Here is a 21,636-nt window from a genome sequence, read left to right as displayed (position 1 = left end):
AGTGACTACTATCCCAACATCTACCAAAACAGTGACTCCATTCACACTATCTACAACCACAGAGACGCCAACACCAAAATCTATTACCACACATACAACAACACAAACTTCTACCATAGAAACTTCCACACCCAGATATACCACTACAGAGACAACCCCAACACCTACTACCACAGAAACCTCAACTCCAATATCTACTACCACACAGACCACAACACCAACACCTAGTCCAAGTAGCTCTACTCCAACATCTACCACCACAGAGACACCAACCCAAACTCTGACCACCACAGTTCCTACAACCCCAACACCTACTACCACAGAAATCTCAACTCCAATATCTACTACCACACAGACAACAACACCAACATCTAGTCAAAGTACCTCTACTTCGACATCTACCACCACAGAGACACCAACACCAACTATAACCACCACAGTTCCTACAACCCCAACACCTACTACCATAGAAATCTCAACTCCAATATCTACTACCACACAGACTACAACACCAACGCCTAGTGCAGGTCCCTCCATGCCAACATCGACCATGACAGAGACACCAACCCCAAGCCCAACCACCATAGTGACTCAAACCCCAGGACCTACAATCACAGCAACCTCAACTCCAATATCTATTACTACACAGACAACAACAACAACACATATTCCAGGACCCTCCAGTCCAACATCTACCCCTACAGAGACACCAACCCCAACTCTGACTACCACAGTGACCACAAAACCAACACCTACCATCATAGAAACCTCAACTCCAACATCTCCTTCTTCACAAACCACAACAACAACCACTAGTGTAGGAACCTCCACTCCAACACCTACTACCACAGAGACACCAAGTCCAACGTCCACTGTCACGGTGATTTCAACCCCAACAACTACTACCACAGAAACCTCAACTCCAGTATCTACTACCACACAGACAACAACACCAACACCTAGTCCAAGTAGCTCTACTCCAACATCTACCACCACAGAGACACCAACCCCAACTCTGACCTCCACAAAATCCACTTCATGCATTTCAAAGTGCGAGTGGACTGGCTGGCTGGATTCTGGCAAACCCAAAAATGATAAAAACAGTGGAGATTTTGAACCGATTGGAGATGCCTGTAAACCAGGCTGGGATGTAGCTAACATCTCCTGCAGAGCTGTGATGTATAACAACAAACCAATTGAACAGCTAGGACAGATTGTCACTTGTAACACAGAAGTTGGGCTAGTGTGTAAAAATGCAGATCAGAAAATAGGAGGGTTTATCCCAATGCCCGTGTGTGTCAACTATGAGATCAATGTCGAGTGCTGTGAATGCTCCACTATGACAATACTTTCAACCACTACTACAGTGACTACTATCCCAACATCTACCAAAACAGTGACTCCATCCACACTATCAACTACCACAGAGACGCCAACACCAAAATCTATTACCACCCATACAACAACACAAACTTCTACCATAGAAACTTCCACACCCAGATATACCACTACAGAGACAACCCCAACACCTACTACCACAGAAACCTCAACTCCAATATCTACTACCACACAGACCACAACACCAACACCTAGTCCAAGTAGCTCTACTCCAACATCTACCACCACAGAGACAACAATCCCAACTCTGACCACCACAGTTCCTACAACCCCAACACCTATTATCACAGAAACCTCAACTCCAATTTCTACTACCACACAGACAACAACACCAACACCTAGTCCAAGTAGCTCTACTCCAACATCTACCACCACAGAGACACCAACCCCTACGGGAACTAGTGTAGTGACTCAAACACCAACAGCTACCACTCCAAACCCCTCAACTCCAATATCTATTACCACACATACTACTACACCAACACATAGTCCAGGTCCCTCTACTCCAACATCTACAAAGACAGAGACACCAACCCCAACCACAACCAGCATAGTGACTCAAACCCTAACACCTACCACCACAGAGACCTCCACTCCATTATCTACTACTACACAGACAACAACAACAACACGTATTCCAGGTCCCTCCAGTCCAACATCTACACCCACAGAGACACCAACCCCAACTCTGACTACCACAGTGACCACAAAACCAACATCTACCATCATAAAAACCTCAACTCCAACATCTACTTCTTCACAAACTACAACAACAACCACTAGTGTAGGAACCTCCACTCTAACACCTATCACCACAGAGACACCAAGTCCAACGTCCACTGTCACAGTGATTTCAACCCCAACACCTTCTACCACAGAAACCTCAACTCCAATATCTACTACCACACAGACCACAACACCAACACCTAGTCCAAGTAGCTCTACTCCAACATCTACCACCACAGAGACACCAACCCCAACTCTGACTACCACAGTTCCTACAACCCCAACACCTACTACCACAGAAACCTCAACTCCAGTATCTAGTACGACACAGACTACAACACTAACACCTAGTCCAGTTCCCTCAACTCCAACATCTACCACCACAGAGAAACCAACCCAAACCCCAACAACCATAGTGACTCAAACCCCAACACCTACCACCACAGAAACCTCAACTCCATTATCTACTACTACACAGACAACAACAACAACACATATTCCAGGACCCTCCAGTCCACCATCTACACCCACAGGGACACCAGTCCCAACTCGGACTACCACAGGGACTCCAACCCCAACACCTACCATCATAAAAATCTCAACTCCAACATCTCCTTCTTCACAAACCACAACAGCAAGCACTAGTGTAGGTACCTCCACTCTAACACCTACCACCACAGAGACACCAAGTCCAACGTCCACTATTACAGTGATTTCAACCTCAACACCTACTACCACAGAAACCTCAACTCCAATATATAATACCACACAGACAACAACACCAACACCTAGTCCAAGTAGCCCTACTCCAACATCTACCACAACAGAGACACCAACACCAACTCTGACTACCACAGTTCCTACAACCCCAACACTTACTACCACAGAAACCTCAACTCCAGTATCTAGTACGACACAGACTACAATACCAACACCTAGTCAAGGTACTTCCACTCTAACATCTACCACCACAGAGACCCAAACCCCTAAAACTGTAGTGACACAAACCCCAACACCTACCACCACAGAAACCTCAACTCCTTTATCTACTACTACACAGACAACAACAACACGTATTCCAGGACCCTCCAGTCAAACATCTACACCCACAGAGACACCAACCCCAACTCTGACTACCACAGTGACTCCAAAACCAACACCTACCATCATAGAAACCTCAACTCCAATATCTACTATCACACAGATGACAACACCAACACCTAGTCCAAGTAGCTCCACTCCAACATCTACCACCACAGAGACGGCAACATCAACACCAACCAGCGTAGTGACTCAAACCCCAACAGCTACCAGCCCAAAAACCTCCACTACAATATCTATTACTACACAGACAACAACAACAACAACAACAACAACAACACATATTCCAGGATCCTCCAGTCCAACATCTACACCCACAGAGACACCAACCCCAACTCTGACTACCACAGGGACTCCAAAACCAACACCTACCATCATAGAAACCTCAACTCCAACATCTTCTACACAAACCACAACAACAACCTCTAGTGTAGGTACCTCCACTCCAACACCTACTACCACAGAGACACCAAGTTCAACGTCCACTATCACGGTGATTTCAAGCCTAACACCTACTATCACAGAAACCTCAACTCCAATATCTACTACCACACAGACCACAACACCAACACCTAGTCCAAGTAGCTCTACTCCAACATCTACCACCACAGAGACACCAACTCCAACTCTCACCACTACAGTTTCTACAACAACAACACCTACTACCACAGAAGCCTCAACTCCAGTATCTAGTACGACACAGACTACAACACCAACGCCGAGTCCAGTTCCCTCTAGTCCAATATCTACCACCACAGAGACACCAACTCCAACCCCAACAACTGTAGTGACTCAAACCCCAAGAGCTACCAGTCCAGAAACCTCCACTCCATTATCTACTTCTACACAGACAACAACAGCAGTAAGTATTCCAGGTCCCTCAAGTCCAACATCTATACCCACAGGGACACCAACTCCAACTCTGACTACTACAGTGACTCCAACCCCAACACCTACCATCATAGAAACCTCAACTCCAACATCTCCTTCCACACAAACCACAACAACAACCACTACTGTAGGAACCTCCACTCCAACAACAATCACCACGGAGATACCAGGTCTAACGTCCACTATCACAGTGATTTCAACACCTACACCTACTACCACAGAAACCTCAACTCCAATATCTACTACCACACAGACAACAACACCAACATCTAGTCAAAGTACCTCTACTTCGACATCTACCACCACAGAGACACCAACACCAACTATAACCACCACAGTTCCTACAACCCCAACACCTACTACCATAGAAATCTCAACTCCAATATCTACTACCACACAGACTACAACACCAACACCTAGTGCAGGTCCCTCCATGCCAACATCGACCACGACAGAGACACCAACCCCAAGCCCAACCACCATAGTGACTCAAACCCCAGGACCTACAATCACAGCAACCTCAACTCCAATATCTATTACTACACAGACAACAACAACAACACATATTCCAGGACCCTCCAGTCCAACATCTACCCCTACGGAGACACCAACCCCAACTCTGACTACCACAGTGACCACAAAACCAACACCTACCATCATAGAAACCTCAACTCCAACATCTCCTTCTTCACAAACCACAACAACAACCACTACAATAGGTACCTCTACTCCAACACCTACCACGACAGAGACACCAAGTTCAACATCCACTATCACAGTGATTTCAACCCCAACACCTTCTACCACAGAAACCTCAACTCCAATATCTACTACCACACAGACAACAACACCAACACCTAGTCCAAGTAGCTCTACTCCAACATCTACCACCACAGAGACACCAACCCAAACTCTGACCACCACAGTTCCTACAACCCCAACACCTACTACCACAGAAATCTCAACTCCAATATCTACTACCACACAGACTACAACACCAACGCCTAGTGCAGGTCCCTCCATGCCAACATCGACCATGACAGAGACACCAACCCCAAGCCCAACCACCATAGTGACTCAAACCCCAGGACCTACAATCACAGCAACCTCAACTCCAATATCTATTACTACACAGACAACAACAACAACACGTATTCCAGGACCCTCCAGTCCAACATCTACCCCTACAGAGACACCAACCCCAACTCTGACTACCACAGGGACTCCAAAACCAACACCTACCATCATAGAAACCTCAACTCCAACATCTCCTTCTTCACAAACCACAACAACAACCACTACAATAGGTACCTCTACTCCAACACCTACCACGACAGAGACACCAAGTTCAACATCCACTATCACAGTGATTTCAACCCCAACACCTTCTACCACAGAAACCTCAACTCCAATATCTACTACCACACAGACAACAACACCAACACCTAGTCCAAGTAGCTCTACTCCAACATCTACCACCACAGAGACACCAACCCAAACTCTGACCACCACAGTTCCTACAACCCCAACACCTACAACCACAGAAACCTCAACTCTAGTATTTAGTACAACACATACTACAACACCAATGCCAAGTCCAGGTCCCTCCACTCCAACATCTACCACAACAGAGAAACTAACTCCTACGACAACCAGCGTAGTGAATCAAACCCCAACAGCTACCACTCCAGAAACCTCAACTACAATATCTACTACCACACATACAACAACACCAACGCCTAATCCAGGTTTCTCTATTCCAACATCTACCACAACAGAGACATCAACCCCAACTCTGACTACCACAGTGACCACAAAACCAACACCTACCATCATAGAAACCTCAACTCCAACATCTCCTTCTTCACAAACCACAACAACAACCACTACTGTAGGTACCTCTACTCTAACACCTACAACGACAGAGACACCAAGTTTAACGTCCAGTATGACAGTGACATCAACCCCGAAACCTACTATCACAGAAACCTCAACTTCAATATCTACTACCACACAGACGACAACACCAACACCTAGTCCAAGTAGCTCTACTCCAACATCTACCACCACAGAGACACCAACACCAACTCTGACTACCACATTGACTACAACCCAAACACCTACCATCATAGAAACCTCAACTCCAACATCTTCTTCTACACAAACCACAACAACAACCACTAGTTTAGGTACCTTCACTCCAACACCTACCACTATAGAGACACCAAGTCCAACGTCCACTATCACAGTGATTTCAACCCCAACACCTACTACCACAGAAACCTCAACTCCAATATCTACTACCACACAGACAACAACACCAACACCTAGTCCAAGTAGCTCTACTCCAACATCTACCACCACAGAGACACCAACCCCTACGGCAACTAGCGTAGTGACTCAAACCCCAACTGCGACCACCACAGAAATCTCAACTCCTTTATCTACTACTACACAGACAACAACAACAACACGTATTCCAGGTCCCTCCAGTCCAACATCTACCCCTACAGAGACACCAACCCCAACTCTGACTACCACAGGGACTCCAAAACCAACACCTACCATCATAGAAACCTCAACTCCAACATCTCCTTCTACACAAACCACAACAACAACCACTACTGTAGGTACCTCTACTCCAGCACCCACCACCACAGAGACACCAAGTCCAACGTCCACTATCACGGTGATTTCAAGCAGAACACCTACTACCACAGAAACCTCAACTCCAATATCTACTACCACACAGACGACAACACCAACACCTAGTCCAAGTAGCTCTACTCCAACATCTACCACCACAGAGACACCAACCCCAACTCTGACTACCACAGTGACTCCAAAACCAACACCTACCATCATAGAAACCTCAACTCCAACATCTTCTTCTACACAAACCACAACAACAACCACTAGTTTAGGTACCTTCACTCCAACACCTACCACTATAGAGACACCAAGTCCAACGTCCACTATCACAGTGATTTCAACCCCAACACCTACTACCACAGAAACCTCAACTCCAATATCTACTACCACACAGACAACAACACCAACACCTAGTCCAAGTAGCTCTACTCCAACATCTACCACCACAGAGACACCAACCCCTACGGCAACTAGCGTAGTGACTCAAACCCCAACTGCGACCACCACAGAAATCTCAACTCCTTTATCTACTACTACACAGACAACAACAACAACACGTATTCCAGGTCCCTCCAGTCCAACATCTACCCCTACAGAGACACCAACCCCAACTCTGACTACCACAGTGACCACAAAACCAACACCTACCATCATAGAAACCTCAACTCCAACATCTCCTTCTACACAAACCACAACAACAACCACTACTGTAGGTACCTCTACTCCAGCACCCACCACCACAGAGACACCAAGTCCAACGTCCACTATCACGGTGATTTCAAGCAGAACACCTACTACCACAGAAACCTCAACTCCAATATCTACTACCACACAGACGACAACACCAACACCTAGTCCAAGTAGCTCTACTCCAACATCTACCACCACAGAGACACCAACCCCAACTCTGACTACCACAGTGACTCCAAAACCAACACCTACCATCATAGAAACCTCATCCCCAACATCTCCTACACAAACCACAACAACAACCACTAGTGTAGGTACCGCCACTCCAACATCTACCACCACGGAGACACCAACACCAACAACCGTAGTGACTCAAACCCCTACACCTACCACCACAGAATCCTCAACTCCAATTTCTGCTACTATACAGACAACAACAACAACACATATTCCAGGACCCCCAAGTCCAACATCTACACCCACAGAGACACCAACCCCAACTCTGACTACCACAGTGACTCCAAAACCAACACCTACCATCATAAAAACCTCAACTCCAACATCTACTTCTTCACAAACTACAACAACAACCACTAGTGTAGGTACCTCCACTCCAACACCTACCACCACAGAGACACCAATTCCAACATCCACTATCAATGTTACTTTAACCTCAACTCTTACTACCACAGAAACCTCAACTCCAATATCTACTACCACACAGACCACAACACCAACACCTAGTCCAAGTAGCTCTACTCCAACATCTACCACCGCAGAGACACCAACCCCAACTCCTACCACCACAGTTCCTACAACTCCAACACCTACTACCACAGAAACCTCAACTCCAGTATCTACTACCACACAGACTACAACACCAACGCTGAGTCCAGGTCCCTCTACTTCAACATCTACCATCACAGAGACACCAACCCCAACCCCAACAACTGTACTGACTCAAACCCCAACTGCGACCACCACAGAAATCTCAACTCCATTATCTACTACTACACAGACAACAACAACAACAACAACAACACGTTTTCCAGGTCCCTCCAGTCCAACATCTACACCCACAGAGACACCAACCCCAACTCTGACTACCACAGTGACTCCAACCCCAACACCTACCATCATAGAAACCTCAACTCCAACATCTCCTTCTTCACAAACCACAACAACAACTACTATTGTAGGAACCTCCACTCCAACACCTACCACCACAGAGACACCAAGTTCAACGTCCACTATCACGGTGATTTCAAGCCCAACACCTACTACCACAGAAATCTCAACTCCAATATCTACTACCACACAGACGACAACACCAACACCTAGTCCAAGTAGCTCTACTCCAACATCTACCACCACAGAGACACCAACCCCAACTCTGACTACCACAGTTCCTACAACCCCAACACCTACCAACACAGAAACCTCAACTCCAATATCTTTTACCACACAAACCACAACACCAACACCTAGTCCAAGTACCTCTACTTCAATACCTACCACCACAGAGACACCAACACCAACAACCGTAGTTACTCAAACCCCTACACCTACCACCACAGAAACCTCAAGTCCAATATCTACTACCATTCAGACCACAACACCAAAACCTAGTCCAAGTATCTCTACTCCAATATCTTCTGCCACGGAGACACCAAGTCCAACCTCGACTACCACAGTGACTTTATCTCCAACACCCACTGCTACAGAGACTTTAATATCTACAACACAGACCACAATTGCAACGCCATTCATAGACATTTTCACTACTGGATCTACCAGTATCCAGACACCAAGCCCAGTCCCCACTACCACGTTCCCTCCAACTCCAACACCTTCCACCACAGAGTCATCAACCTCAACTTCTACGACCACACCAATTCTACCCTCTTCCTCTCCTATTACTACTACCACCATCACACTTTCCCCAAGCCCAACCTCCACTTCCACCATCACAGAGACTCCAACCCCATCTGCCACCACTTTAGAGACACCGATCCCAACCTCTACCTCCACTGAAAACACAACTCCAACATCTTCTACTAGCCAAACTCCTTCCAAATCTCCAACGAAACCATCAACACCTGTGACCACTGTGTTCCCCTCTTCCCCACCCACGGAGTCCATCATCATTCCTAGCACCCCTGCAACCACCATAGTAACGTCTAGCACTGCATCGTCACCTGGAACATCACCATCCATCACTTCATCAGCGGGCAGTACACCCTCTTTACCTCCAGGACCAACACCGGGGCCCTCCACCACTGCTTCCGGTAAGTACACATGGGAAGCCACCCTATTCCTCCTTTCTTAGGAGAGCTTCATTTTTGCCAGGGAAGCTTTACAGCCTCACAACTCGAGCCTGGAGTCAGTACTTTGTGGTTCATGACCCTGATCTTGTGCAGTGAGACAAGTCCCCTGGAAGGTTTGGACCTTCCCTGCCTACTGACTCAGACCCCTTGGATTGATGAATTAGGTGGAAACAGGTCACTACCTTCCTGTAGATAGACTTTCCTCAGGCAGAGCTACTTCAGCACAGAATGTGTAGCCCAGTACTAAAAGATCTCCATGGGGAAAGTTCACCCAGGGAGATCTTGGGCTGAATTAGATCAGGGTTGGTGTAAGGCATAGGGCTACTCCTCTGCCTGAGCATGGCACAAAAGGCCTTGGAGGGTAGCTAGTCTGGCCTTGTCAGATGTCCAGTGTGACAGTCACACAGTGTGCAAGGTGGTGTCAAATCCTGGTGAGTAGATATAAGTCTTTGAGACCTCACCATGGCTTCTTGTGCCAGCTGTTCTCTCTCTGTGGCGGGGCCTGCAGGTTGAGCCCTGCAGCGTCTGAGATGAACAGTGCCATTGACCCACAATGTTCTTACAGGCACATCTACTTCCTCAAGGACCACAACAGGACCAACTTCACCCACCACAAGACCACCCTCCACATCCACTCCTACATCCTTCACTGTGCCAGTATCTACCACGGAAACCACACCAACTACTTTGGAGACCACCAGGACCTCTTCTTGGGGCACAATCTCCTCAGCCTCCCCAATCACCTCTCCCATCACTGACTGGACCAGTGTTGACACCTTGGTTACCTGCTGTGTTTTGAATGACACATACTATGGCCCAGGTATCCATGGTGTTTATGTCTAATGTTTACAAAGCTCAGGCTGTTCCCTGCTCTTTCCAGTGAGTATAACCAGGGTCAGACCCCAACTTGAAGCTTTCTCAGGAGGCTGGATGCTGGTCATGGGTGGATGTTTTTGTGGTCAGCTTCACCTTACTTGGAACATGAACCAGAGGTCAGGGCTCTTCCTAGGCCAGGAGAACAAGTAGGGTGGGTCTTAGTCTGTTTTCTGTTTTAACAAAACACTTGAGGTCAAATGATTTATAAATAATAGAAGGTCATCCAGTTGACAGTTTCAGAGGCTAGGAAGTACAGTAACATGACCCTGGCACCTGATCATCCAGCTGATGCTTCCAGAGGCTAGGAAGTACAGTAACATGGCCCTGGCACCTGGTCATCCAGCTGACAGTTCCAGAGTCTGGGAAGTAACATGGCACGGGCACCCAATGGTTTCCTCATTCTGCATCAAAATACAATGCAGGTATCAGGCTGTGAGAGATGTGCCGGCTCTGGTCTCTCATCCCCTTCTTGCAATGCCACTAATGTCACACTAGGGGGCTCACCCTCACACCTCATCTAACTTTAGTCTTACCCCCTAAGTACCCTCCTCCAGGACAGTGAGTCCCTCTCCAAGGCCTCCATGGAGTCGATCACTGTGTTTTCGTGGCTAGCTCTGCCTCTGGATGGTGTAAAGACTGCGTCCTTCTCTTCCCTTTTAGGTGAACTGGTCTACAACAATACCTATGGGAACACTTGTTATTATGTGAACTGCTCTGTGGAGTGTGAACTCCAAATCTTCAAATGGCCCTGTCCATCTACTCCCTCAACTTCTACACCCTCCACACCAACGTCCTCCCTGACGACCACACCCTCCACAGCATCTACCACATCTTCAAAGTCTACACCCTCCACACCCTCCACACCATCATCTACCACATCATCCACACTCTCCACAACAAAATCCACATCATCCAAGTCATCAACCACAACCTCCAACCCTGGGTGCCTCGGCTTTGATCCTCCTAGACAGGTCAGTGGGTAATATATGGCTTTCTTACCCTGATACTGAACAGGTCCATGTCTGAGCACCTACCATCTGAATGACACCCTTCCTGGTTGTCCTAGATGCCCATGTTCCCACACCCTGCACCTTCTCCAGTAGGGCTGATATTTCCCAAAACATCGTGGGCTTAGGGTCCTCTGGCCTTCCCTCTTTTCCCCATATCCTGACTTTCTTCTCATCATATTAGCCTCCCTCTGCTCCATCCCTGAGTGGGTCCTATCCTCTTGTGTAGACCGGGGAAGCAAGGAGGGGCTGCCTGCTGACTGGCCCATGCCCTGTCTCCTGTAGGAGAATGAGACCTGGTGGCTATGTAATTGTACCATGGCCATTTGCAAGCATGACAACACAGTGGAGCTTGTGGAGCGGAAGTGCGAACCCCCGCCCATGCCCACCTGCTCCAACGGCCTGAAGCCTGTGCGTGTCATCGACCCTGATGGCTGCTGCTGGCACTGGGAGTGTGACTGTAAGGCCTTACTATCTGAGGATATGCCCGCCAGGGCCCTTTCTTCTTTGGTACCAGTAGCGGCAGGGCTAGCCTCTTGGGAACAGACTTTGATTGCTAAGCACCTGCTGTAGGCTGTGCACAGTCTTAGGGACTTCTCAATACCCTTTATGTCTCTCTGGGTAGGAGGGGTGTAGATAGAAGTCTTGGCTGGTGGGGCAGAGGCACCTTTCTGAGCAAGGATGCTTCTGAGGTCACTCTTAAGAGTGACCTTCTGAGTCGGGCAATGGTGGCGCACGCCTTTAATCCCAGCACTTGGGAGGCAGAGGCAGGCGGATCTCTGTGAGTTCGAGACCAGCCTGGTCTACAGAGCTAGTTCCAGGACAGGCTCCAAAGCCACAGAGAAACCCTGTCTCGAAAAACCAAAAAACAAACAAACAAACAAACAAACAAACAAAAAAAAGAGTGACCTTCTGACTCTAAAGCAAGGCCTCTCCCTGCAGAAGAGGGGGTGTGTCTCTGAACCAACTGGGAAGATGCTTTTAGAGGATCTGCTCCTGCTTGGAAGTCCCTAGTGGCTCAACCTAGGGATCAGGATTTTCAGACTCCTTTAGTGACTGCTGGCTTTTCCAGCCTGTCCCTTGAATCCTGGATGACATCAACTTACAAATCTTCTTCCACAGGCTATTGCACCGGCTGGGGGGACCCACACTTTGTTACCTTCGATGGGCTCTACTACAGTTACCAGGGTAACTGCTCCTATGTTCTAATGGAGGAGATTACCCCCACGGTGGACAACTTTGGGATCTACATTGACAACTACCATTGTGATGTCAGTGACGAGGTATCCTGCCCCCGCACACTAATTGTGCGTCACGAGACCCAGGAAGTGCAGATCAGGACTCTGCAATTGATGCCCATTGTGGTGCAGGTATGTGGCTGGGACTGGTTTGGCAGCCAAAGTGTGTCTCTCATGGCCTTATACTGTGGGCCCCAGGCGACAGAGGATTAGGCTGCAGATTCACTGGACCAGGCTGGAACCACAGCACATTAGAGCCTCCTTAGGGTCATGTCAGCTCTTCTCATGGGCTCTCTAAGTGAGCACAGAAACCTCCTCTCTGAGGATAGGTGAACAGGAAGTGGCTGTGTCTAGCTGAGTCTTCTCTATCCTTGGGTCATTGGTGATATCGATGGAAACATCCGAGGAGCCCCGAACCTTTCGAGGAGCCTCAAAGTCCCTGGGAAGAGCCTTCTTTGATATCTCCGGGGATGAGCTGGGACAAACGTCTGTCCTAGTGTTGTGGAAAGAAAGCAAGAAGGGAAGGGAAAGTGGTAAGGGGCAGGAAAAGCTCCCCTTTCAGATAGGGGCAGAGATAACCTAGGTGCTGTCGGCCTTCTTGACGAGCTATATGACTTGCACAGAGGACAGTGGTGGGACAGGACAGAGCAGGCCAAGCCTCAAGCATGTGGCAGCCTCTTGCTCCAGACTCAGAGGCCCTCCCTGACTCAGAAATGTTGACTACAGGTGCAGGTGAACAAGCAGGTAGTGGCTCTGCCCTACCAGAAGTTTGGGGTGCAGGTGTACGAATCTGGCATCAACTATGTGGTGGACATCCCCAGGCTGGAAGCTCAGATCACCTACAATGGCCTGTCTTTCTCCATCCGGCTGCCCTACCACCTCTTTGGCAACAACACAAAGGGCCAGTGTGGTGAGTGACCCCAGCCTCTTTCCTTGGAGGGCAAGACTGGGTGTGAGCATCGGTCGCCTAGCTGTGGGTTCTCTACTCCTCTGTGGACAGGCACTGTGGCATTCTCTTGTGTTTGGTCCCTGTGAGAAGCCATCAGATGTTAGCTTGACTTTGAATTTTCCCTCTTGCCTGGCCAGTGGGGCACAGGGAGCGTGAGCTGGAGAAGGAAAGGTGCCAGGGCCCGACCTGGGTCTGATAGTGTGTCTTGGTGCTGGCTTGACGGGTGGCTTCTCTGCCCACAGGCACCTGCACCAACAGTACTGACGATGACTGCATCCTGCCCAGCGGGGAGATCATCTCCGACTGTGAGGTTGCTGCTGACGAGTGGTTGGTGAACGATCCCTCCAAGCCGCACTGTCCTCACAGCAGCTTCACCACCAAGCGCCCAGCCATCACGACAGCAGGGTTCTCGCCACCTGAGAACTGCACTGGGTCTCCTATCTGCGAGCTCATCAAGAGCAGGTGAACTGTGGGAAGTGGAGAAGTGGAGGCAAGAGGATCAGGACAAGCCTAGGCGGTTGAGATCCTATCTCAAAAAATATAGGGTCTCAAGAGGTCTCATCTCTCTGTTGTCCCTACTGTCTATCAAGTAGGCAGAGCAACCCGTGTGAGGGCCTGAGAGAGCTGGGGTTGTCACTGTGTCAGATCAGAGGGGGCCTCAGGACCTGGCTTCTGTTTCTCCAGATCCTAGCTGTCCTCTTTGACATCCCCTACCCCAGCACTTTTCTTTGCTCTCAGATGTCCCGCACCTTCTGGCCAGGTGCCGGCTCAGGTGAGCTGGAGACCCTGAGTAGACCAACTGACCAGACAGCGTTAGCAGATCAGTGAGGCAGGTTTGAGCTTGGACACGGGTCAGGAACTCCTAACCCTGTCCCTGTACGTGTTTGAAGTCACAGCTAGGTAACCCGTTGGCAGGATTGTTGGAAGGGGACATCTCTGCATGTCTGATAACACAGGCGCATGTCCTTCTTTTTCTAGGTGCCAGCACTTTCTGTCTTCTGCTACTGGTAGCGTAGGGCCTCTTTGGCAGGGGCCTCTGAGCGGGCTCCGGTAGGCCAGGGGAGGCCAGGGAAGCATGTGGAGAGGCTGGGGTCTGACCAGAGTGTGATCTCTCTCCCTGCACAGCCTGTTCTCTGAATGCCACCCCTTCGTGCCTCCCAAGCACTACTATGAAGCCTGTCTGTTTGATAGCTGCTTTGTGCCTAACTCTACTTTGGAGTGTGCCAGTGTACAGGCCTATGCAGCCCTCTGTGCCAAGGAAGGCACCTGCGTTGACTGGCGGAACCATACTCAGGGGGCCTGCTGTAAGTGCTGCTCATCTCTCCCATGTACTGCCTGTGCTGGGGATCTGTGGGTCAGGCAAGGGTACCGGGCAGCTCCCCATCCTCGGCTTGCATGGGGTGAAGTCCTAGGTAGGAAGGGCTGGGTAGCTTTGTCACTCCAGGGAGGGGCAGTCTTATCTCCCTGGGTATGACTTTCCTGATTCTTGCGCCCGTCCTGCAGCTGTAAAGTGTCCATCTCACAAGGAGTACAAGCCCTGTAGCCCTGCAGAAGAATCCACCTGCCAGTCCAGGTACACTGCCTGAAGACTCCCGCTGGTTTCCTAGTCCTGCTCATGCAGTCCAGTCAGCTTTAGCCCCCTGCCAGAGCTGTGCCCCAGCCTATGTCACTCCTTCCTTCTGAACGCGTGTCTTACCATTCCAGCTCCTCTCAGAATTCCACAATCTTGGTGGAAGGCTGCTTCTGTTCTGAAGGCACCACAAAGTTTTCCCCTGCCATTGATGTCTGTGTGAAGACTTGTGGTATGTCTCCTACTCCTGCTGCCTCCCTCCTGTTCCTCTGTGTCTACAGGGGCAGGGCCAGAAAGCACATCTCAGTTCCTTATAATATCATGACAGGGTTAACAGAGTTTGTTTCCTCTCTCTTCCTAGGCTGTGTGGGACCTGACAATGTGCCCAGAGAGGTAGGTTTCCCCTTGTTCTGGGAGAATTCTCCCTAAAATCCTAAGTCATGTAAGTCCTGGGTGAGATCCACCCACTCATCCATCTGCCCGTTGGCGCATCTATCCCTCAGTCCATTACCTTGAGCTGCCCGTCATCCATTTCGCCATCTATTATCACCCATTTATCCATGTATCCATCCATCCACTCACCTATCCATTATCCATTCATCTATTCACACTATTCATCTGTATATCCATTTATTAGCTATCCAAGTAATCACCTATCCACCACCTATCTTTCATCCCATCCATTATCCATTTGTTATCTATCCATCCATTCATCCAGCCACCCAGCCATCATCCACCTATTCATACTCATTAATCTATCCTTCATTCATCCATCCATCCTCCATTCATTCACTAATTCATTATCTATTCACCTATTCCACACCCACAAATCTATCCAACCACCCATCCATCTGAACTCTTCATCCTCCATCCACCCATCGGCTATCTATCCATCCAACCATCCGCCCATCCGACTACCCATACACTATCCATCTATGCAACCAACCATCAATCCATCATCTTTCCAATCATCTACTCATCCATCAAACCATCCATTCATCTATCCACCCATCCACTCACCAGTCACATACTCTGACTAAATGTGGGATGGCACGTTGCCTTCTCCAGTCCTGTTTCCCGTGTGTGCCCACAGTCATTGGTTGACTCTTTAGCTCAATTAAAAAATCAGTAGACAATGTGTGGTGTGTCTGTTGCATACCAGGAGGATGTTGGTGGACGCTGGTGAGCAAGTCACATCTGTGTGATGTCAGTGGCCTTGAATGAACAGGTGCTGGGCTGTCCCTGAACCTTCCCTATGAGTTCAGAGGTGATGAGGGATAAGGCTTTCTCACTTGATTCCTCATCTGGCTACCTGGTCCAGCTCTTTTCTTTTTGGCTGGCCATGGACGTGTAGGGCTAACGAGGTGCGAATCTGATCTTTTCTCTTTGCAGTTTGGAGAGCGGTTTGAGTTTGACTGCCAGGACTGTACTTGCCTAGAGGGTGGAAATGGCATTGTCTGCACTCCAAAGATATGTGCTGGGCAGAACCAGACCACATGCGAGAAGGATGGCTACTACCTTGTCGAAGAGATCGACCCAGATAACAAGTGCTGCAACAAAACCACATGTAGTAAGGACACCCCTGGGGCATGGGAGCCATTCTCAGACCACTAGGGCTCCTAGTGTAACTGGCCTTGCCTGCTGTAGGTGAGGTTTCCTGTCCCCCAGCTGGCTAACTCAGGTCATACTCACTTGAGAGGGAAGTGGGATGCAGGCCAGGAGCTCCAACTCCAAGTCCTGGTCTTGGTGGGCTCCACAGGGGCCTGGATTCATGCTCTGCAGTGGGAGGTGGTGCTCTGTGTGATCTGTCCTGGTCACCACACTCCTGCTCTGCCTTCAGAGTGTGACACCAGACTATGCAAAGCGGAACGTCCCTCTTGCTTGCTGGGATTCGAAGTCAAGAGCCACCCTGGAGAATGCTGTCCAGTTTACTCCTGTGGTAAGTGATGCCAGCCGGGCAAGGGAAGGCCACAACAGGCGGGGCGGGCTGTGGAACAGCAGGCAGGGCAGGCTGGGAACAAGGGGTCCTTGGAGGGAGCATGCATTCTCCTGTGTGTCTTTATCATGGCTATGGCTGTGCATCCACCCAGCTCTGAGCCTGCTTAGATTGTGTGCCAGGCTGAGGCTGGATGGCTTCTGATAGCTTTTCCCACTCTTTTTTCCCCCAAGAACCCAAGGGTGTGTGTGTGCACGAGAATGCTGAATACCAGGTGAGTTCTGAACTGGGAGGGTACGGGGGGATGTCTGTCTCCTGAAGAAGGAGTATGCATGGGTGATGGTGTGTGCGGCCCCCTTACTTCTCTGCCTGTTCCTAAAGCCTGGATCTCCAGTGTACTCCACCAAGTGCCAGGAATGTGTATGCACCAACTCCACGGACAATGTCACCCAGGTCAACTACATCTCCTGTACGCATGTGCCCTGCATCAGCTCCTGCAGCTCTGTAAGTGTGGTTCCTCCCTTCCTTCCCTTTTCCTGCTTCCGTTTGCCTTCTTCCCATCTTCAAAGAGGCACATGATTCCATGTTCATTTCCATGATTTGCCTTCAATTTTAAAAAAAAAAATCTTCTTTGCCGAACTGTGCCCCCCACCATGACGCTTGTTCCCTGTGCGTATGAGCCTCTCCCGATGTGGGGTGTTCCAGCAATCCCAGGACCTGGCCGGTTGCGGGGACAAGTCTTTGATGTCAGCCTTGTCCTCTCCTGTGTCCACAGGGCTTTGAGCTTGTGGAAGTCCCTGGGGAGTGCTGCAAGAAATGTCAGCAGACCCACTGCATCATTGAGAGGCCAGACCAGCAGTATGTCATCCTGAAGGTGTGTGTTCACGGGCAGGGGGCGGCGCTCTAGGCTCCACCCATGAGCTTGTCAATCACTGGGCTTGAGACATCCCAGGTCCCACAAAACTTGGTTTGAGTGACCATATTTGGGTGGCTGCTCCACTTTTGGAGCTCTGAAGTCCAGGGTCAAGGCTGGCGGAAGCTGTGAGGAGCCTTCCTGCCTCCTCTTCTTCAGGTGTCTGGCTGTGTTTGTATCATCTCTGACTTGGTCTCCATGTAGCAGCCTCCCTTCCATCTGAGCCCATGTGTCCTCTGTGTCTCTTGCAAGGATACTCACTCATCTTGATGTAGGATGACCTCATCTACAGATTCTTTCCCTGAGATTTTCAAAGGCTCTTTCTCTGTTCAGAGTCACTTCCTAGTTCATAGGTTAGACCTAGGTTAGAGATTTTTATGCTGTGTAACCACAAGCAGGTAAGTTCTTGTCTCCAAGACTCTCTTATGGATGTCACTTGCCCAGGAACTACTGCCTGTGAAGCTGTAGCTCCCAGGTCTTCCGGGGCTGGCCTCTGGAGGCGCACTTGCTCATCCTCATTCTGTGTTGTGTCCACAGCCCGGGGACATAAAGAAAAACCCCAACGACCAGTGTACCTTCTTCAGCTGCTTGAAAATCAACAACCAGCTCATCTCCTCTATCTCCAACATCACCTGCCCCGACTTCAACGCCGATGAATGTGTTCCGGTGAGTGGGACCCCTCTGGCACTGTGCGCTGCCCGATGCAACAGCTGCCTGGCTTCCGGGAGGCTTGTTCCATACCCTCTTATGCACCCCATGAAGGGGCACGCACCTGCTGGGGGTGCTCTGGGCTTCCCTCACACTCCTCCTTTCCTTCAGGGCTCCATCACGTACATGCCAAATGGCTGCTGTAAGACCTGTGAGTACAGCTGGCGGAACAGGGTGGTAGGTGGGCTTTGCCAGACCCTGGGCAGGAAGACACCAGGGCAGGGTACCTCGGGACTCCTGTTCCTACTGTGTCTACTACACTCTGATTCCTCTTCCAGGAAGGGGCTCATTTCCTTAAAGAACAGTGAGACTGGGAGTTAAGGGCTAGCCATGTTGGGAGAGAGGAGAAAAACCAGCACAGTAGAGGAAGAGGGGGAGGAAGAGGGAGGGGATAGGGAGGGGGAGGGAGAGAGAGAGAGAGAAAAAGAGATCACGAGCCAGTCTTAGACCACCCCTGCACTTGCATCTCCTCCACAGGTATTCCTAAAAACAACACCGCAGTCCCTTGCTCTCTCATCCGTGTCAAGAAGGAGATTTCCTACAATGGCTGCTCCAAGAATGTCTCCATGAACTACTGTTCGGGCTCCTGCGGGACTTTCGCCATGTGAGTCTCAGGCTGCAAGTGTGAGATGGAGGGGTGGAGGAGCTCGAGGACAGGCCCCGGTGGTGGAGGGAGGCTGCTGCTGCTGCTCCCAGGGAGGCTGGACTCATTCTGCCCCTCCTGTCCCCAGGTACTCTGCCCAGGTCCAGGATCTGGATCACAGGTGCTCTTGCTGCAAGGAGGAGAGGACCAGCAAGCGCCAGGTGACCCTGGAATGTCCAGATGGTAGTGAGCTGAGCCATACCTACACGCACATTGAGAGCTGTCTCTGCCAGGACACCGTCTGTGCGCTCCCCCAGGCCCAGCGAGTCCGCGTCAGGCGTTCCAGTCCCCGACTTCTGGGAAGGAAGTGAATGGGTTCTACCGTGTTCCTCCCTCCCAGTCTCGCACCATGCTGCTGACCCTCTGAGCTCCCTCCTCTTCTAGCTTGGTTTCTTCTCTGCAGATATTTATTTTCAGAGTTTCTGTTCCATCCCTTGCTTTATGATAATAAACTCAGGCATAGCCAATCTGGTTGTGTGGTTTAAGTTGGTTCTGCAAGGATCTGAACTGCCCAGTACGTGGATGGCTTCTGGGAACCAGGTGGGGCTAGATAGTTTGGAGAGGGTTCCGTAGGATCCCCAGGGTCCAGTTACTGTTTTTTTGCACACGAGACATGATGCGACTCTACCACCTGTGTTACTTACTCTTAGGCTCTGGGCTCTGTTTGTTCAGAGCACTGGGTGAACAAAGGCCCCTTCCCACCATGAGTTCCTTTCCAGGGTTTTCCACTATGGGTGAGACTTTTGTCCACATGCTGTAGGGACAGTGTGTGTTCAGGTGTGAGTACACAGGTGTGCGTGCACACAAGTGTATTTCCATCTGTCTATGCCTATGGGATGTGTGTGTGTGTGTGTGTGTCACCGAGGAGGCCTCAGGCCACAGACTAGGGGCAGGGCATTGGCTTCTGCCACAAACTGAAAGAAAAGCAGTGGTGACTTTGTGGACTGTATTGTTTACATCCGTGTCACTGTCATAAATATACCCAACTAGAAACAGTGTGAAGGAAGAGCGGTTTATTTGGCTCGGGTTTTGAGGGATCAGTCCATGGTTGCGTGACCCCACGCATTTGAATAGAACACCAAAGCTGCAGGAACTTGTGGCAGAGACAAGTTGTTCACAAGTTGTTCGCCAGGAAGCTGACTGAGCATGACTGGCAAAGGCCAGGGATAGCATCCTGCAAGGACTCAGCCCTTTTAACCTTTAGCCTGGTCTCACCCCCCACTGAGAGTCTCCCCGGATAACACCCTTACCGTCCAATCTGTGAGCCATTTTGGTGGGGGTGGGGGATATATACTCCATAAACAAACTATAACATGGTTTCTCGAAGACTGCTGGGCAAAGCTGACAAACCACATGAACCTACAGCATGAGCTTATGTGGTCCTTTGGAAAATTATCAATCCCCTTACTTGCTCTTGTATTGGTTCAAACATGGGGTGTATGTGTGTGTGTGTGGGTGCTGTGTATGAAGCCCCTTTCCTACCCAGAGTCCCAGTAATGATGAATAGGGTTTAATTTTAAAATCTAAGGATTAATATTTAAAAGAAAACTTTCTAACGTGTATTAGTCAGGATGGACTCTGTCATGCAGCAATGGCAAAAACTGCCAAGGCCTGTCTTCCTCAGGCCTCCTGCTTGCTGCTTGGCTGGCATTCTACTGCACACCTCAGCTGCCCAGAACCTGGGGTGACAGGGCTGCTCTCATCTCCAAGGTCATCTTCCAGCTCAGAAGTCTTCCCAGAATCCATGCTTCAGGTCCAGCTCAGCACAGACTTTGGATGCTGGGATTGTAATACTACCATTGAGCAGCTGGGGGACCCAGAGACTCTTGGTGGCTGGCCAGTGATGGCTCTTGGATGGATGCGAGCAAAAAACGCAAATGGTCTCCCTTTGGGAAGAGAAATTGTGTGTGCGTGTGCGTGTTTACACAGATACCAGAAGAGAGTATTAAATCTCCTGGAGTTAGAGTTACAGGCAGTTATATGCATGTGCACGCACATGTGTGTGGGTGCA

At 49.6% G+C, this 21,636-nt stretch overlaps 1 protein-coding gene across 1 annotated transcript in view; it reads left to right on the top strand.

Annotated features, from left to right (window-relative positions):
- The window catches only part of Muc2 (mucin 2, oligomeric mucus/gel-forming), a 35,528-nt gene extending 15,592 nt beyond the window's left edge, over positions 1-19,936 (top strand). Inside the window, exons 30-61 of the mRNA XM_057778709.1 lie at positions 7-968; positions 1,485-2,182; positions 2,219-2,474; positions 2,775-3,025; positions 3,329-3,910; positions 4,076-4,541; positions 4,779-5,681; positions 5,897-6,070; positions 6,249-6,452; positions 6,747-7,707; positions 8,140-8,501; positions 8,658-8,908; positions 9,497-9,746; positions 10,351-10,605; positions 11,322-11,632; positions 11,954-12,128; positions 12,791-13,038; positions 13,633-13,816; positions 14,098-14,317; positions 14,981-15,159; positions 15,359-15,428; positions 15,560-15,657; positions 15,787-15,818; positions 16,818-16,995; positions 17,266-17,364; positions 17,595-17,635; positions 17,743-17,865; positions 18,137-18,235; positions 18,812-18,940; positions 19,094-19,133; positions 19,460-19,586; positions 19,714-19,936. Of these exons, the coding sequence (XP_057634692.1) occupies positions 7-968; positions 1,485-2,182; positions 2,219-2,474; positions 2,775-3,025; positions 3,329-3,910; positions 4,076-4,541; positions 4,779-5,681; positions 5,897-6,070; positions 6,249-6,452; positions 6,747-7,707; positions 8,140-8,501; positions 8,658-8,908; positions 9,497-9,746; positions 10,351-10,605; positions 11,322-11,632; positions 11,954-12,128; positions 12,791-13,038; positions 13,633-13,816; positions 14,098-14,317; positions 14,981-15,159; positions 15,359-15,428; positions 15,560-15,657; positions 15,787-15,818; positions 16,818-16,995; positions 17,266-17,364; positions 17,595-17,635; positions 17,743-17,865; positions 18,137-18,235; positions 18,812-18,940; positions 19,094-19,133; positions 19,460-19,586; positions 19,714-19,936 (9,151 nt within the window). The remainder of the gene's footprint in view (positions 1-6; positions 969-1,484; positions 2,183-2,218; positions 2,475-2,774; positions 3,026-3,328; positions 3,911-4,075; positions 4,542-4,778; positions 5,682-5,896; positions 6,071-6,248; positions 6,453-6,746; positions 7,708-8,139; positions 8,502-8,657; positions 8,909-9,496; positions 9,747-10,350; positions 10,606-11,321; positions 11,633-11,953; positions 12,129-12,790; positions 13,039-13,632; positions 13,817-14,097; positions 14,318-14,980; positions 15,160-15,358; positions 15,429-15,559; positions 15,658-15,786; positions 15,819-16,817; positions 16,996-17,265; positions 17,365-17,594; positions 17,636-17,742; positions 17,866-18,136; positions 18,236-18,811; positions 18,941-19,093; positions 19,134-19,459; positions 19,587-19,713) is intronic.
- The last annotated feature ends 1,700 nt before the right edge of the window (positions 19,937-21,636 follow it).

This window comes from Chionomys nivalis, chromosome 8, assembly GCF_950005125.1.
Source record: "Chionomys nivalis chromosome 8, mChiNiv1.1, whole genome shotgun sequence".
Lineage (NCBI taxonomy): Eukaryota > Metazoa > Chordata > Mammalia > Rodentia > Cricetidae > Chionomys > Chionomys nivalis.
Note: the sequence above shows the minus strand (reverse complement) of the source record. Positions and strands in the feature narration are given on the sequence as shown.